Consider the following 19,058-nt stretch of genomic DNA (forward strand, 5'->3'; position numbering starts at 1 on the left):
TCAAGATGACCAATGAATGCTTAAAAAAGAAATCCATGACACTACTACGTACAGGAGTCTATAAACTGCTTTATTAAAAAATAACATTTTTGATGTGTTTTATTCTTCCAGTTTCGGTTAGAAATAAGTCAGTTGTTCAACTAGAAAGAAACAGTCTTTTTTAGAACGATTTGAAGTTGTGCCCTTTGTTCTCTTTGGAAGTGATTTAAAAGTGACAGACCTTCTATCATTTAAATAGTGCTTAATAAAAGGATAATTAGCAGATTATCAATATTACACGAATTAAAATCACACCCTGGAGATGGGGAATTTAATTGAAAACTGTAATTTCTTTCAAAGCCCAGATGATGCTCCTTCAAAAATATTTTTGGATAATGTAATAATAATATGAGATTACTCTTTGGTAACAATTACTTTAATATACCAAAAGGTTTTGCAGATATGTGCGCATCCAGCAAATCATTCACGAATGGACTTCTAGGAGGGAGGAAATACAGAGAAAATAAGTAATTTTTTTGGTCTAATTAAAAAGTCATAGTCAGGTTGTTCATAGCACTAATACCTTCTGGATCACCAAAAAGAAGCACGTATTTAAATGGCTGCTCTCCTAAATCTGAATTGTATCAATCCTTCCTATAAGGTAGGAATATTCATTCACTATTCTTACTTAAAAGTCAGCCACCTCTTTGGATTTTCTATCAGTATTTTATCAATTCTCTCCTGGGAAATGCCTCTAACCAGCATTTTAGGAACAATATTTTTGAGGATATGTGAATATCCATGACCTCCGTATTTCATCAACCTATTCTTCGTGTGCACATCATGAGCCATCAGAATTCTGTCTTCATAGCCTTCATTGACCAGCATACGAATCCTGCAAAAGCAAAAAGCACAGCTCTCATTGACAGGTCCTCGACACAGGACTCATCAGTATTTAAACATCTTACATCTTTGTATTCCTACACTGCTTTACGACTATTTTTAGGTACTGAAAAGACACATGCCTTATATCCTTAGTTTTATTTCAAACTTAAAACGTATTGAATTGAAAAACCTCCACTCTACCACACATCCCAAAGTGGGCAAGGAAAACTCTCCCCAGTTGGCACAGCTTTGTATTTCCAATCTCACTGAGCCTATGGAGGTATTCAAGAATGTCACTATCACAAAGCACGGGGCTCGGCTTTTATATGTGCGGTAACAAGTTCTCAGAAAAGCTCCTTTTCAGCATGATCAGTTCATGGGGCTAGTTGTTGCTGCTGACACAACACTCGTCCTGTAACAGCCATTAAGGACCTGACTGGTTGTGCTCAATTACACAAATGCTTTCACATCATCAGTTAATTGTCATCTGGAATTACCAGGTTGATAAAAATTCTGAATTGTTAGCATCGTATTCCACATAAACAGTTATCAATCAAACATGTTTCAAATATGTTCACTAAATTAGATAAATAAAACAACCACTGTAGAGTGCTGGCATGTGCCAGCAAGTGAGAGGAGTTAATGCAGCAGCCCAACTGAACAGACTTGGTAAACTGACAAGCTTGACTCAAAGACTTCTGGTCACTGCCTTCTGGCAAGCCTGCTACAAGGAAGCCTTCTGTTCCCCATTTCACTCCGAAAATCTTAATCCCTTGCTAAACTCAGTTTTTAGAACTTACTTATTCAGCAGGAGTCCAAACTTCTGCACTGCATGACTTTATACCCCTAAGCTTCTATTTTTTTGCTTGCACTGGTGGCAGACCACAGCATTAAAGTGGCAGAGGCAGATAGACCAGGAAAGCACTCATTTCTCACTGAGCCACCCAATTCCATCACATGCCAGCACTGTGAAATTCTAATTTTCATCTTCTTGACTGTACTTTGATCAGCAAGAAAGCAAACACTAGTTCTGTAAGAAACCACACCATATCTGGAAACCCTTACTGTCAGTTTTTATTATAATTACTTATGAGGAGATACATCCAGCATGACCTAATTAATATGGGCACAGTAAGAAGAAGTCAAGCGTGATAGAATTTGGTAAGAAAGCATCTTTCACAAAAGCAATAGGAATAGTATGTATGTTGTAGGAGTACGATGTCACTGCTATTTTCTCTAGCTTGAAACACGGAAACCAGTCAATCAGAGAATAAGAGCGACAACACTGGAGGGCTGTCTGAGTTCTTGGCTGATTAAACATCTCTTAATCACCTTCTTCCACAGTTAGACTAATGTTGTGGGTTGGGGAGGGGTAGGGTCCTTTTCATTCCATATGTGAAGCTTGTTCATTCCTCTGAGTTCAGTTGGTACTTGCTGCTGACTCAGGGAAAAGCTGCCCTTGCAAGAAATTCAGTTCTCTACTTGCACTGGCAATAGATTGCAGCATAAATGAGTTAAGTACACGCAAATTAAACTGTGTCTGAAGTTAACTTATTATTTGAATAGATAAGATCTGTACATATATTTTTCCGTTTAGTTTGTTCAAATTTGTTCAACATCTAAAGACCATTTTGATTGCCCCCCCAAAAAAAGAAAAAGAAAAAAGAAACAACAACAAAAAACCCCCAGCAACTAGGATTGCAGCAAAAGCTTATTAAAACCCACATTAACGGCATTCCTAACTCAGGTGCAGGTTTTCCCATCATACAAGAGAAAACAAACTTTCAGTATTTTCTGCCTATGAGCAGCACTGCAGTGAACACTCAGCTGTCAGAGAGTTTAAGGAGAGATGCTGGTGGGTAAGCAGGACTCATGGATGGAATGAAAACTTCGTCATGGCTGAATAAACCCTTATTAACCAAGGCATAGTCCATCCTTCCACACATTCTCTTCACAGTGCTTCTATGCATGTTGACCAACTGCGGCACAGGAGAGGGGAGCAACACAATCACATTCTCAATGTGAAAACACAATCCAACAGTTCAGAATACTAAGCAGAAGACAGAGCTCTGTTAGAGGAAGGAGTCCTGGTGTGAGAAGCAGCAGAAACTCCTGTCAGTAAGTGGAACATTAACTTCCATAGCCTTATAACAGAGATTTTTTGCAGCTAATCTGATGGTGAATGGCAGAAAAGCAAGGTCTCGAGTGCAGGTGAAAGCAAGCAAGCAGCTTCATTGGTGATTAAGAACCTCACAGCCTTTCTCATGAAAGAGAAAGGAAGAATTGCTTCTGATTCTAGAAGTGGAAAAGATGTAAGGTAGGCTGGCATCCCACCCCTCAGAAACCTGCCACTTGACTATACATGAACACTGAAAATGAACAGCAAAGGAAGATGGTGTATCTGGACAGAGAGGATGGAGCAATGCTTTGTGTTAGCAGAGCACAGCAGACCTGTCATGCAGCTGAGCTGGGACCGCATGCATCGATGAGAAATGGGGAAGAGAGATCCTGCCAGTAGGGCCAATATTTTCTTACTGTGGATGTGAAGAGAATGACAGCTCTGAAGAGACAGGAACCTCATCCTTCCAAAGCAGGAAAGGACAAAGCAAACGGGGAAGATAAATGATAAAAAGTGTGGAAGAAAAAGCACGGTTTTCAGGATGGAAAAAGGGAACCAAATCCATGCAAGAAAACCAATGAGTTGTGCTCACTTGTGAGAGGACATTACAGGCTCAGACAACGCTTGGTAGTGACACTGGGTTTCAAACAAAAGTCAAATCCTAACACATATCCTGCATTTCCAGGCTTCCCTTTTACAATTTGACAGTCTATATACATGCAATAAATGATAAAATTAAACAAAATCAGCATGGAATTAGGACAGAGAATGAAGTTAAAGCAGCTTTTGATCTTTTTCTCAAGTTATACTCCACAACTCTCTGACGCCACATTTTCCTTTGCAGATAGAAGAAATTATACATGGTGCCCTGAAGAAGTGACAGCAGCAAAAAAATAAAAAAGAATCCATTATTTTAGTATGAGAAAAGACAATTTTGAACTGTAAGCAGAACTGCTCTGTGATGCCCTTTAAGATGGATACCGAAATATTAATTTGTCAGTGGCAATGCTATTGCTTAAACCTCACTGAAGCAGGTACCTTGCAATTCTGTCATTGTCACTTGGCATGTCAATGTCAGGTTCGAGCTGGTAATAGATAAATTCTGTGCCAAATAGGTCATACTCCAAGTAGCATCCAAGTTTAGCAAATTCCAGAAGTTTCTTTGTATCAAATATGCTCCTGCAAAACACACAGAACACAATGTCAGCGCTGTAAAAGGGAAAAAAGAATCTCATAGTGGGATGGTAAGATATTTTGTGACTTCCTACTTGTAAGGAACAAAACCAATAACACACGATGTTGAAAAACAGAACATATGTTTGACGCATGCAACTTAACCTGATACATAGCACTGTCTTTCTTCCAATCATGCATTAAATGCAAATGAAGAAAATGCAACTCTTCCCCCATGATGTAATAAGAGCATTTACAATCATCTTTAACTGGAAACAGAAAGGTTCTTTACTTTTGATATCACTGAACTACTAAATGGACAATCAAACAAGGAAGGACATTTAAGGAGGAGGTTAACTCAGTGACATTTAAAAAAAAAAAGACAATGGATTGCTTCCATAAGACAGATTTACTTTCCCAGAAGAGTTACAGGAGACAGATACATCCAGGGCTTGTTTCATCCATCAAGCACCGTTAATACATAACTTTGTCTTTAGTTTCTATAATGTACAGTGATGGCTCCAGACTGTCACTGGAAATGCAATATATCACAGTCTGCACTGGGATGTGGCCAGAACACCTTAAGGAAATGCTCTTAGGAAAATATATAATGGGTCTGCAAGCAGCTGAGGTGTGGCTTTTGCATCAGATTTGAAAAGTGAAGAAACAAAGCTACTGAAACCCATCACTCATTTGGAAAAGAAGGATAACTCTAAAGCTCTGTGATTTTTTTTTCTCTGAAATATTTTTACAGAGAATGTGAACTATGCAGATAAAAAACAAGAATGACAAGAAAACCCACTATCCAACCCTCAAATGATACCTTGTAAATTTACTCTTGTAATCATTCCCCGTTTTTTTTTTTTTGCATCTAGGGAGGAAATAGCTTTCCACTAGGGCAACACAGTTAACCAGAATGGCTGCAGTTCTGTTCTTCTCTTATTGCTGATATTCACATCAAAAATTAATTTTATCCTATACAATTACATCACAGTCTTCTCCTATGGAAGTGGCTGATGTCACAAATTAAATATATAATGACTTAACAGGGTTGAGGAGGAAGAACAGATGAGAGAGATAACCCTTGCTGAGAGAAACCTGCCATAAGGAAAAGTTTAAGACTTGCCAACTAAAATTAACTGAAATTGTTATTTCAAAATAAATGCTACAGTTCACAAAGATTGAGTATTTATTACCACATGTGTTTTCAAGGTGAAGAGCAAGAACGTGGGTTATTCTAGATGCAATCACACCCAGCTCAGACAGTAGCCATGAGTACCTATGCCTGTGCAGTGGCCCTACATGTTTTTGAAAACAAAAACTAACCAAACAAGTAATAATTAAAAAAAAAAAAAAAAAATCCCACCATAACAAAACACCAACAATGTGTTTCAAAACCACAGCCAGAGCAACAGGTTTTGGAAACTACACTTAGCACAGTGGTTTTGGAAGTTCTATCCCACCGAAGAACAGGAGAGCCCCAAGGTCCCCTTGGAGGCCTCATGGATGCAGCAGCAGCAGCAGCAGCAGCAGCAGCTCCCAGTTCCAGTGGCTGGTCCGTGTGCTGGATCTATGTGTTGGGGCAGCATGGCCCTGAACTGTCCTGAATGCAAGGAAAAGGAGATGGGACGCAGGTTCTGTAGGCTGGAATTCATCTGTAAGGGACACCCACCAAGACACTTTCAGACCAACATTCACAACAGTTGCTATGAGTCTTTGAACAAAAGCTCCTGAAGCAATGGATGCTGATCTCTACCAAGATACCTTTACAACCTTAATCCCCATTAAGTGATTGGATTCAATAGCCAAGATTCAGGAGCTTTTGCTTCCTTTATGTGCACTGTATTTCCAAGATGGACACTTGCTACCTTTTGTTCTAAAATACTAAATGGCAAAAAGATGGCCTGCATTTTAGTTCTAGCATTTGACTGTAAATCCACCTGAAAACTGCCCCTCTGTGTATGTCAAAAGCTGGCATGAAATACGGAGCTATGTACAAATTCATCTCACACTGAAAGGGCTGGGATGCTCCCACATGGATTCTTCTCAGTGAAATAGACTTAAAATGTTAAATGCACATTGCAAAGCCAAACTTCACAGCAGTTTAGAGCCTATGTTACAGCAACTGCCAACCTGAATGTGTGAAAATAATGATAGAAGAAAGACAGAATAAGGAAATGCCATATTGCATAGCAGTGGTTGTAAGAGAAACCGCACCTCTGCCTTGACTGTTTTCCTACTTACATTGCTTATTTTTTCCACCAATAAATCACTGAATCCAGTGTGATCTACAATAGTGTGTAAAGGCAAAAAAACCAGAACTGATGTTTATGTTGTAGCAAAAACACTGCAGCCTGCTCAGTCATCTTTGACAACAAGATTTAAGCCATCAGTTTTTCTTAAGAACTGTGAGGGGAAAAAAAAAAGAGCTATACATACAGTGAAATTCAGGTAAACACATAAGGAAAGCCCATATCATTTCTGCATCATAGAATATAAGTAAAATTTCATGACACTGAATATTGTGTCCCTAAAACCCCCATACAAAACACCAGGCTCTGTACAAATACACAAAACGTGCAGCTTGATTTGTAAGCTCATAGAGCCTATAATGATTAGAAATTTGGAGATCAGAGCTCTTGCCTGCATTACACTCATGTTGAGGACAAACAATCCAATTGCTGTGAGTCATATGACCACAAACAGTCTCCATTATTCAACAACTGTCCAAACTAATCAATGCTTGGACTTTTTCCAGCTCATCGTGAGCCACACAAGATTTGATTTGTTAATAGAGAATGTGTTTCTAAATTGAGTGAGAAAAGCACCCTGGTTCCTTCACACATCTGATGTAGGTTTTTGCTCTCAAGGAAACTAGAAGTTAGCTCTGTGGTCTAAGGTAAGGATCATCCAAAATCCAACAGTTTTCCTTTTAAGTAGTAGTTCTTCTGTCTGATAGCAGAATTGAAAAGATCCAGCTTTGATCCAGAATCCATCCAAATCAGTGAGTGCTCCATTAGCATCAGTGAGGCTGTGGCCAGGCCCATAACAGTGGCCCAGTTTCCAAAATGCTGGAATCCCAGCAGCCCTCAGCACGTCTGGTGAGATCCACTCAACATCCAGTTCTTGTGACTTGTACAGGCAGGTGAATTCACCAAATCTTCTTTAAGAAATAAAGAAATGCAAAATGCAGCTACAGTTACTCCTAATCTTGCCTCCAGAGCTTCTCAGGGAGTGTTTAAAATTCGTGGGTGTTTTTATCAGTACAAACCTAAGAGCTGATCCACATCAAAGTGCTGGAAACTGATAAAGCTTTATATAAGGAGTTACATATTTTAAAGTCAGTAAACACGAAAATATACTTCATGTCACAATATCAGAGCACAATAAAAAACAGTTTTTTGCAGAGCTGTTCCCCAGAATTCCATGAACTGTGGAAGCACAGCCAGAATGAGAGCTGAGCAACCCGCTTACCTGTCAAGATGAGACATGACTGTTTTGGAAACATCAGCCCCAGCTTCCTGCAGGATGCGAACTATCTGGAAGGGTGCATCGCTGTGCCTGCCAGGGTGGATGATGATGGGGCACCCAATCTGTGCCTGTGCGTGTGCAGCTGCCTGCAGCACCCTGCGTTCACTTGCAGTCATGGGCCAGGAGCAGCCGATCTCTCCCACTACTCCACACCTGATGTCAGTCCCATCTGCTCCGTGGAGGATCTCATCAACAATGATGCCTGTGAGCTGAAGATTGGGAAAATGAGATTTTTTGATAGTAATACCATTTTTATTAAAAAGCATCAAATATGGCCTATGGGCACTGTGCAAGCTATACTACTAAGGTCCTTTTGGACTTATTTAACAGTTGGCTGTGTGAAAACACAGCAGTTAAAATACAGTTTCTGCCAACTAACATTAACTTAGCCATTAACTAAGACCAAAATAAACAGAGAAGGAAATCAATAGAACAGTATCCACACTTAAGAGCATCTCTCCCTTAATTGCTGAGTTTGTAGGGAAAGTTGGTCCACACACAGTTTGAGTATTGATTTAAGCTGGTGAATCCAGAAACAATTCCTGCTAAACCAGGGCTCAGCAAATAAGGAATCCTTGTCATTCAGACAGAAAAGGAAAAAAATCTGGCAAAGATTCCAGGCCACAGAAACCAAGAAGTCAAGTTTAAGGCAAGTTCTGCTCTTTGGATTGCAAATGTAGAACTACAATATCTCAACAGACTCTAGAACTACAAGCAGAAAGCTCAGCTGAGCATATGCCCAATCCATCCTATGATCACACACCTTCTGCTTCATGTATACATTTCTATAGACAATCAGACAGGGAATTCACTTTTTTCACTTCTCTCCTTAGATCAACCCAAAGAACATTGCTCCTGTATCAGTAATACTCATTAGCCTCACTCAGTTAAGGCTAGCAAAAAAAATAAAAAAGAAAAAAGAAAAACAAACACTCAAATTATCCTTGCCTAATCAGAAAACATATCATTAAGTCAAATTAGTCTTACCACAGATCAGCCACTGTACAATTCTCTGTTAGTAACCAGAAGGGCCGCTCTAAAAGTAATGCCTCCTATTTCACGATGCTGCCACACAACATCAGATGTGGATGTTGGTGGTACAGCAGTAGAAGTGGAACCTTCCTCCCAGTATTATGTGACATGTTGTTGCCGTGTGACAGATGGCAGCAGAAGGGCACTCTGACAAAACAGTGCCTGACATCAAAGTGTGGATGAAACAAAGGTGTGTGAATTCCTCCATGCTGAAAAAATTGCATTTGGTTTATGGAGACCAAACAGGGATGTGAGCACAGTGAGCTGATGGGCGGTGCATTTCAGCAGTGGTGACAGTGACACTGGCTCACCTCCGCTAGTGCAAACTGTTGCAATCATAGCATGCAGGCCAATGGTAAATATGCAAAGCTAATGGTGGTGACCACGCTGAAGAAGTGTTTTGTAGCTGTGGATTTGCTCTAACAAATAGTTTCACTGTGCTCTTCATATCTGTTGTAGTTTCCACGGAAATAAACAGGAGGCGTTACTTCTGGAGCAACATACATTACTGTCTATTTGACTGCATTAAGTATTGATTAACTGCTGACTACAGGGCACCTGTGGATCTGCAGCAGTCCATCAGATACAGAAGGGAAACCTTTGCCCAAAGACATCTATTTGTAGCAAATTCTACATCTTTAGGAAAAGCAGTGCCCTACAGCTTGTTCCACTTCTGTCCACTGAGGTTTGCAGTACTGTATCACATCACATCTGCTGGAGTTTGAAACATTTATTTTTAAAGTGAATTTGACTCATTTGTAAACTGTGATAGATTAAAAAAAACAACATTTCTCAGCTCTACTCACTCGCATTCACAGCCTCCTGCCTTGGAGAGTTCCCTTCCTTCTTCTCCCTATCATCACATTTTCTTAATAAAAGATGAATGAATATTTATTATTACAGAAATATCTGGGGATCTCAGTCATTATTAACACATTGTTTTGGGCACCGTGCAAACAACAGGATTTAGATTCTGCCCTGAAGAGCCTGCAAAACGGCAGAGAGGAGAGAAGTAACTGGCAGCTTGAGCAGAGTACTGATTTACAACTGTCCTATAAATACTGCTATTTTTTATGCTCTTCACAAGAATTCTGCGTGATCTAATTGGGAAGTAATTACCAGGAAAACAGACAAACGAGGAAGAAGAGATATGCTTCTTCCCTAAATAACCGTAAAAAGGATAACTGGTGTTGTACCAGATGCCTACATGTGAGATATTCTATTTTCCTTTTGCTGTTGCATTATAACTAATCCCTGAGAGAAAACAGAGCTTAAGAACTGGAAATTTTGACAGATAATCCCAGTACACACCAGTAGGGCTGGTCCGGCTATTGAACAAAAACAGGAACACTGCTCTTAAGTTTTGCAAACTAAGAACGTAAAGATTTGATCCATTTTGTTTGAACTTCTCTCCATCTTTGACACATCCAGAGATAACTCACAGCAGAGACCCCCAAGAAAATCTTTAGACTTACCTGCTCCACTGTCATAGCCTGTGTTTGAGAAGAATGTGTGGAATCCACGTAAAACCCAGCCCCAGCAATAATATGGACTCCGGTTTCTTCTGCGAGTTTCTTCAAAGTCTTCATATCCCGACGGATTCCCGTGGTCGTGTTCTCCACGATAGTCCCACCACCTGCTGCTTTAAAATGCAGCAGCTCCTCCCTCACGGCATCCATCTCCTGACACAGAAGAAGGTTGTCTTTATGGCTGTAGGGATTCTGCTTGATCCAAAATAAGTTCTTCATCTGGATGGGCCCCTCAGACAAAGGCTCTTGGCCTGGTGAAGGAGGACAGAAGAAGCTGCTGTAGTCCATGGACAAGTGCTCATGAGTCAATGTACAGCCGAGCTGCTCCGGCTCCACCAGGCCCAGCACAGTTTGTGCCTTTCCACTCAGGGAAGACATTTTTCTTCAGCTATTGTAATGGGAAAAAAAATCAGATCTGAAAAATTCTGGGAAGAAGAAAAAGGAAACAAAACATTTTAGAAAATAAAAAGCATTTCTTAGAAAATGTCAGTATTCTCACTCACACACATACCTACATACGGTATGCTTTTGAATGGTTCCAACATGGCTTCAGCAGAACAATCAATATAAAAAACAAAGCACTTATGTTATCCAGTTACAACTGTGCCAGTACCCTAATACTGTAGCAGTATCACATTTCAGTACAAGGAAATCATCACCATTTATTGTGCAGTAGCCAATACCACGTTAAGATGAATGTTTCCTATTTAACAACAACCACTGGATGTTCATTTTGGATTCTCTACTCTTTAGCAGCTGTCAAATTTTGTCATCTTGAATTCTGTCAGCTTGAGCCACCAGATGAACGCACTTGGCATCCAAACTGAGTATTCCTGACTGATACTTTCATTCTGTGTCCTCCAAGACGCGTGTTCCCCTTCCCGCGTTCAGGAGCCTTGTGTGCTCCAGCACAGGGAATGCAGGGAGGGGGCCAAGCGCTCAGACTCTTAGCATAGGCCAAGTCCTTCCAGCCCCACTGGCCTAGACACAGGGCAGCTCCTCCAAGCAACAAGACATGGAAAACCCAACCTGACCCTGTCCAGCTGGACAGAAATTCCAGTGTGCTTCCAAAATGCCTTTTCCATCAGCTTCCTTGGCCAAATATTTTACCAGCTGAGAACAGACCTTAGCCTAACATTTCATTTACATGACTTAGCCTCTGTTCTGAGCTTTTTTCCCTTATCTTTAACATAAATGAAACCATGTTATTTTTTAAAACTTCAAATGAATGGTGACAAAAACATACCTGGAGGCCACCATCTACAATTGGTTCACATCACAGACATCTGCTCGGTGGAAGTTTAGCCTGGATCTCTACAGGTTAGAATTAGCTGCTCCATTGGGATTTGGGAGGATTTTTCCTCTTTTGGGGGTGGGGGTGGTCTTTTTAGTTTACGTGCTGTATTAACATTAAACACAGCTGACTACTCAGTTCATGTTAGATCTTCCTGATGCAAGCTGCAAAGGCTTGAGGATATGTAGTTACAATCCCTAGTCAACCAAAATCAGCAGTTATGAAACAAAATACATGTTTAATCATGTCCAGAGGACAGGACCAACTAGAGCATGCATTATTGATTAAAAAGAGAGGTCTTTCCCATTTCTGTCTCCCTGTAGTGAATAATATCACAAACATGGATTTGCCACTGGTGAAGCCCTCAGAAGACATTTTCCTTTTAACTGCTAATGTTAATCAACTGGGATGGCAGAAAGCTGAAATCTGAAGGGCACTCAAGTCTGCATATCAAAGGGCAGCAGAACACCTATAGCTCTTTGGGGATACTTTCTTTTCATGAGCAAGACTGTCAGAGTACACTTGTCACAGTGACCTGTAGAAGGCAGACATCACCTGTTGAGTTAAGTTTGCAGTGCTGGCAGTTCCTGTATCTGAGAACACGGCCGTCCATAAGAAAAAGACTGGCTGACCGTACTTCTTGCCCTGTGCGTAAGGAGACGTGTGCGATAATTCCATTTAGGAAGAACTGTTCTTTTATGAATTTCATTTGTAGACTGGTGCGTTGACTTGTTTGAGAAGGCAGAAGAATAATTACTCTCATAGAACAGACTGCTGGCTGACTAATAGAATGATTTATTTTTTGCCAAACAAATTATGAAGTGCATGATTTCAGAAAATATTATTCTTGAGCAAATACTTAAAAGCAAAATACCTGTCTTAGTCAGAAACTGCTGCTAACTGCAATTCAATTAAGTTACCCAGCTATTAACTGCATTCTGGAATAAGGCGGTGTTCTATAGCCCACTATTCTGGAGGAAGTTCAGTGATCTGAGTCATTCTTGTGCACACAGCAGAGAGACTATGAGAACTGTAACTTTTTTTTCATTAAACACCAATGCTCTGGTGTGCAGTAAGACCACAGTAGGACCCCACCAACACAAAGAGAGACACCCACTCTGTTCTGCAGACGTATTTTTTTCACTACGTTCGTTCACTGATGATTTTCGAATCAATGAATTAAGTTAGGAAAACAAACCTATATAAATATTGAGGTCTCTAAATACGTAAGTATTGAAGCTCTCTTAAAAATTCAGACGCAAAATAATTACAGTCTCTTTTCATAACAAGTATCCACTTCATTTATTCAGTTACCTGACACTTCAGTGACTCCAAATAGCCATTCGATGTGATTCAGGAGTTTTGCTCACTTTCCAATGTGTTTCTTTTAAATAAAAACTTAACTTTCAGCATTTGCTCCCACCAATTCCTTTCTGACACAGCTAAATCACATTACCCTCAATTAATCTGGCCTGAAGACTGGGAAGACCTATGGTTGTGTGAAATCTTCATACAGCCCGAGGCTGCTGTCTTCTGATTTACAACAGCAGGAAACATCCAGAATTACCTGTTCTGGTGCCAGGGTTCTCTTGTAGCAGTTCTTAATCTGTTAATTTTTACACTCTGGAGTTCAGATTATAGCATATCTATAATGCTTACTAAAGCACTACCTATTACTGAACCTTTTGATTGAGGCCAAGTATTTTTACGACTGCAAGAAGCATCTCAAAAATGGAAACTGACACAAACAGCATTTAAAGCAGGCCTAATTTTATCTTCCTGAAAAATATGATTAACATTAATGTCAGTGCGTGCTTACCAACAGTTTTAGAAAACCAACACTTCTAATAAAAAAAATATTACGAGAACTAAAGACAGCCAACAACTCGTGACTGGAATTCTTTTTAAAGACACTGTCCTGTTATCTTCTCTACTGTCATTTACATAGACAGCGTGCCATGAATATGCTATCATGATACATTATTCTTGATCAGATTCGCCTAATGGAAACATAATTTAATTAGTGCCTTTAGAACAGATTTATGTGCAAACAGCTATTAAGTTGAATAATGACTGCTGCTTAATTTAAACATGTATACGTTTCTTCAGAAAGGAACGTCTACATCTTTAACTAATGACTGGCATGCCATGCTTTACACATAACTTTCCCCCGAGAAAGCTGGTTCTTTCATACTCCTGGGGACTGAATTCATACCCCCTCATTTAGCCATCTAAGATGGTGCACATCGTCCACAGAGTAATTGCCTGGACCATTTCTGTAGTGAGATCGAACACATATCCAGAGGCAATTCATGCAGCCTACTCTGAATGTCTGAGACAGGCCGGGATGAGTTACGTTCTGTATCTGCCTCCTCCCATGGGCTACGTGGGGAGTCAAAAAACAACCCTGGACAAGAACGAGCGTTTTAGGTGGTCCCATAGGAGATGTGTAGATTCCGCCTCCTGAATCCTCACCCAGGTTGAGGGGAGAGAATGGGAAAGGGAAAGGTGCATCTGCATATGATAAGGATAAAGGGGCAGCTGCCTACCCGGCCATAACAGTATTTGGGGTTTGGAAATCTCTAATTTACACTCTGGTAAATTTAGCCTCTGGTAGTGCCAAAGAATTCCCCCACAGACCTTCCTTGCTTTGGTAAAAACTCCGCTAAATTCAATAGATGGTTTTGCCTGAATACGGACAGCAAGATGTATGCTTCTGCTTTTCCCATCCGAAACGTGCACATCAGCCCCTGTGTCATTTTAATGCTCTTGTAATGGGATGTCTTCCTAGGTTTGGATTAGTTGCTTCCTCCAGTAATCTCATATTGCTGAAACATTATAAAGGCACAGACACAGCTTCTGCATGCTAACGCTGCACTTGTTTTGATTCGGTAAGCACATTTTAATGCTGTTAGCATGGATTCTCTCCAGACTTGTATTATTATTGTCATTCAATTACAATGCAAGATTACAGTGACACTAAACCCAGATTGAGGTGGCAAAAAAGAATTACAAAAATGCAAAAAGAATGGCTGGATAATAGATATTTATTGTATTCCCTCCACAGTTAAACATGGCTGCCACTTAAAAGTTCAGGTTGCTCTGGCTGCGTGGGGAACATTATAAGAGTGTCTTTCCCTGCATAACCTGGTAATCCTAGGAAGCGTCACACAGCGCAGGTTTGCTATGTATATATAGCTGGAGGAAATGCTTTGAGCACTCCATTCTACTGTGAGTGACTTCTACAATGCATGGAAAAGCCCGCATCAGAAATACAGAGCATAGATGTGGTAAACTACTGCAGAGGTTTATAGGGTGAAAGGAACTCAATACTGCAGGCACAGTTCTCCCTTTTCCTCACCAAACAAGCAAGTCTGCTGAGTTCTCTGACACATAAAAACCTGAATTTGGAAATGGGGCCAAAGGACAGTGAAAAAATGCAGGTTTCTGGGCAAACTCTTGTCTCTTCTGCAGAAACAGCAGATGTGCTTCTCTGAAGGTGAAGCAGATTACTGCCATTAAAGTCCCAACCATCCTTCCTGATTGAATGATAAGAAGTGACATGGGTTGTTTTCCTACCCCAGACTGGAGTTATGAGACTAACAGACTTTCTGAATTTCATGCTTACTCAGAAAATAAAGTTGCAGCAAGTCATCTTATCCATCTGAGTAGAGGCCTTTCTTTATTCACTTTACATCCTGTTGCTTTAAAAAAAAAAAAAGAAAGAAAGAAAAGGTGTCATGACAGCTTTTCATTGTATGGTCCCTTGCTTAGTGCAGAAGTACTAAGGGAAAAGGGAGATACAGTGCTGGCTAGTTCCCAGTACCTGCAAGGATAAGTGAACATTCCCACTGCAAACCCCTTCCATTGCTCAGCTACTGGCAGACAGGCTGACCTTCCAGCATCACACAGTCTGAGGGTCACATTCTCGTGCTACTCTGGTCTCGAGTCAGATAAACACAGATCTGGTTTCTTCCTTACCACTTAATACACATGCTTATTTAAAATGTGGTTAAAGTTCAGCTGCTGTTAAGATAATAGAATCAGACTTTCATTTTACCTTACTTCTAGGCAGAGACCAGACTCAAAACAGAGGCTTCTCAGAGCAAAGTCACATGGAAGTTTCTCTTCCTCAGAGATCTGAGATCGACATCCCCATAGATGTTTTTTTCATCAACTTCTCCAGGGGATTTTGTAGTTTGGGCAGCTTCCAAAGCTACTCCTGATAAAAGGTCATATAAAAATTCTGCCCTAGGATCAAGCATTACATTAATTATATTTTACATGCACATACAGTGGTTTTAGGCCAAATATCAGGACTGAAGTCACTTTACACTGTATAACAGTCTGCGCAAACATGGGCCCAAGCCTGCATGCTGATACATGTGTTTATAGTCCTAAGGCTAAAAGGAATCTTATTTGCTTCTCATGGTGCTGGGTTACAAGCACACGTTCTCTTGCTAATACAGGAAATGAATATGTCTCCACTCTTCATTCCCTCCAAATTTCAGATCTGAAACTTAAGCATACAGCTAACTACCACTATTCCTATTGATTTAGTTGGTTTTCTCTTTACTTAAGGTCACGGATATCTCCATAGCGTGGACACGAGGTTTAGTATCTCATGTGAGATGGCAAACTGCAGCAACTTCTGCACCAGCAGAAAGTAGCCCACACAGAAAAACACAAGGCAACCGAATGCTGGAGTGCAACATAGAGCTGTTTTGTAACTCAGAGTCCATCTTTATAGCGCCTGTATGCTTTGTCAGCGGTCAAAGTCAACCACAGAAACATAGAATGGTTTGGGTTGGAAGGGACCTTTAAGATCATCTAGTTCCACACCCCCTCTACTGGAAGGGACACCTCTCACTAGAGCAGGTTGCTCAATGAACTCTTACTTGTACAACCTGGACTACGCGCTCACGGGTACAATATCAGAACAGCAGCAACAACCAACACACAGAAGCTGGAAAGGCTGTCAGCTCTCCTGCAAAAAAACCCTTTGGCTTTTTCGAGGTACAGATGAATGGTCACTGTTAACAAGGACTACAGAGAACTATCTTCTCTTTCCATATCACAGAGTAACAAAGTATTTCCACAAGAAGATACAAACTCAGTATCTTTGTCCTGGAAACTACTCATTAGTTGCACTGCAATGAACTGAGTAACAAAGAGTGGGATCCCTGCAATAAGTTTTACAACCCTAAAAGGTTTCATCAGTGAGACCAGAAGAAATTCCCCAGACCCACGTGAAAATGCCCAATGCAAAGAGTGGAGGAGGTGGCTATTCTGATGCAAACAGAAATCCGGCTTTATTAATTTTCATGTAACTGTAAGTAATCTTGGCTTCAGCTTGCTGAAGAATGAATGTTGTTCAATGTTTTAATTTCCAAGAGACGGAAAAAAATATTTTAGATCCACAAGAAGTGAAATACGAAATAAAGTACACAGAATGTTCAGAGAAACATTCCTTTAATAAACACTCTCTGGTGCCATATGGTTGACTATATTCTGATTTTGATATGTGAGGAGCAGGCTGATGCCTTCCTAAGCACAGAGGGAAGTGGTGACACTTGCTCCTGCTCCACCACGCATTAATGTAATATGTTAACACTGGTCACCTATATGAAATGTAATTAAACATCTGAATGCCATTGTTGCCACCTTTGATTATTACTACAAAAATGAATGTGATGATGGTGACATGAGGGCAAATATTATGTCTGTTAAATTCCAAAGCATGAGAAGCTCGCCTAATAATAAATGACACATACGTAGTCTTTCATGTAACAATCCCGAAGTACCTGACAAAACAATACAAAACTACCTCTTAGAAGCATCACTTCACCCATTGCCAAAACACAGCCCCCAGCAGGAAAAAGGCAACAACCTTTAAACACTACAGAACATATTATGGCAGATAGTGTTGAATAACAAACACATCCAGCGTAAACTGCAGGGCAATTCTACACAGGCAAAACACTATTTTACAAAAAGGAAGTGACCTCTGGCTAAAAACCTGTTTCATTCAAGAGCCATCACAGGCTTCCAGCACACATAAGACAGAATCCTCAACAAGAAAGACACCTAAGAAAAAACAAGAGTATCTTCTGATTTCCTAGAGGTCATTTATACTGATGATGAACTTGCTCTGCCACAAAAGTTGTTATCTGAGCTGGTCACCAATGCGATGTGCACCTTCCAGCTGAGGACCAGGCCCAGCACAGCACATAAACTGCTCCAGGGGCTGCCCAGCGCCTGAGCTTTCAGGTGGAGCAGCAGCTAAAGACGGCTTTAAGGTCCCACTTTGGGACTGAGACACCTGTTCCTTCACAGAACTTCCCTTTGACGGGAGAGGACGTCGTCCCAATATCTAAGTCTGTTTGCGCGCACCAACATGAAACACCAGCTCTAATAATAGCGGCTCTGGCAGGGCAGCAGTTTCAGCTCTCTGACTAGTTGGCCAACACACAGGACACGCTCCCAGTCCGGCCCCGCCTCCATCCTCCGCTCCCCGCCCCCAGCAGCACCGCCCTCACCGGGCAGCGGCCGCGCACTCCGGGTGGGTTATACACAGGCCCTGAGCCCGCGGGCCTGTGGTGCCGCTGCCGTGTACGGAGCGCTCAGCGCTGCCCCGCCGCCTCCCGCCCTCCCCAGCGCCGGGAGCCGCCCTCGGCCGTAACTTCGGCCAAGTTTCCCGAGCCCTGCCTGACCGAGAGGTGCCCACAGCCGCCGCTTCAGTGCCCGCCCGCCCGCGCTCGCTCACCCCGCGGCGGGACCGTCCGCCGGCAGCTCCTCTCGTCCCACGCCGGCAGCACCTCAATCCCCGCCGCTCCCGCCCCGCTCTGGGCGGGACTTGCCCGCCGCGGCCCGGCCCCGGGCACTGCGGAGGTGGAGGCTGGAGGGGCGAACAGGGCACCCCGGGCCGGGCCCAGCCGCTTCTTCCTCTGCCCGACCCGCTCACAGCCTGCACTGTCGTCCCTGGTGCACGCAGTGGCCCTGCGAACAGCCCGAGGTGCTGCCCCACACACTGAGCCAGAACAGGAATGCTGGAGAGGCACTTCCCAGCGCTCACAAACTGGATGTCAAGGACAATGATTCTAGATAAAGATGCAGATGTGAAGTATGAAATGAAATCAGTCCTGGCACCCGAGGCCTTACACTTTCCACCCAGGGTCTCAGAAATGCAATATTTCCTTCCCCAAGGCCCATGACATCTGCATGGCGCTGTGCCTTATTCCAGAATGTTTTATAGACACTGTCGACATGAGTGGCAAAGGCACTAAGGACAGCAGTCCTTGTTCTCCTCACTCTCCACTCTGCTTTGACCACTTTCCAGTCCCCATTTATACCAGATGGAGCCAGCAGTGGTCCTGCACTCCGATGTGTTGAGCTTCAATCTGTGTTCAGTACTATAGCATGGCATGTGTGAACAGATTCTCATGTGCCTGGCTTCAGTATAGCTGTTGGTTACCTGGCGGTGGGATCCTACCCCTTAGTCAGATCCCAGATATCT

The 19,058-nt window shown here is 41.8% G+C and overlaps 1 protein-coding gene across 3 annotated transcripts; it reads right to left on the minus strand.

Moving 5' to 3' along the window:
- Nucleotides 1–49: 49 nt before the first annotated feature.
- PTER (phosphotriesterase related) lies at nucleotides 50–18,408 on the minus strand. Of its 3 annotated transcripts, none has more exons than XM_015853492.1 (5): nucleotides 18,309–18,408; nucleotides 10,195–10,673; nucleotides 7,631–7,896; nucleotides 4,022–4,162; nucleotides 50–874 (listed from the first exon to the last, which is right to left on the minus strand). In XM_015853492.1, exons 2-5 carry the CDS (start codon nucleotides 10,624–10,626, stop codon nucleotides 664–666), a joined length of 1,050 nt encoding a protein of 349 aa, XP_015708978.1. In that variant the 5' UTR covers nucleotides 10,627–10,673; nucleotides 18,309–18,408; the 3' UTR covers nucleotides 50–663. The 3 variants fall into 3 exon arrangements, with proteins under 3 accessions (XP_015708978.1, XP_015708979.1, XP_015708980.1); XM_015853493.1 differs by having other exon boundaries at nucleotides 10,195–10,636; nucleotides 18,309–18,400; XM_015853494.1 differs by lacking the exon at nucleotides 18,309–18,408 and adding an exon at nucleotides 9,526–9,587 and having other exon boundaries at nucleotides 10,195–10,306.
- Between the last annotated feature and the right edge of the window lie 650 nt (nucleotides 18,409–19,058).

This window comes from Coturnix japonica, chromosome 2, assembly GCF_001577835.2.
Source record: "Coturnix japonica isolate 7356 chromosome 2, Coturnix japonica 2.1, whole genome shotgun sequence".
Classification (NCBI taxonomy): domain Eukaryota; kingdom Metazoa; phylum Chordata; class Aves; order Galliformes; family Phasianidae; genus Coturnix; species Coturnix japonica.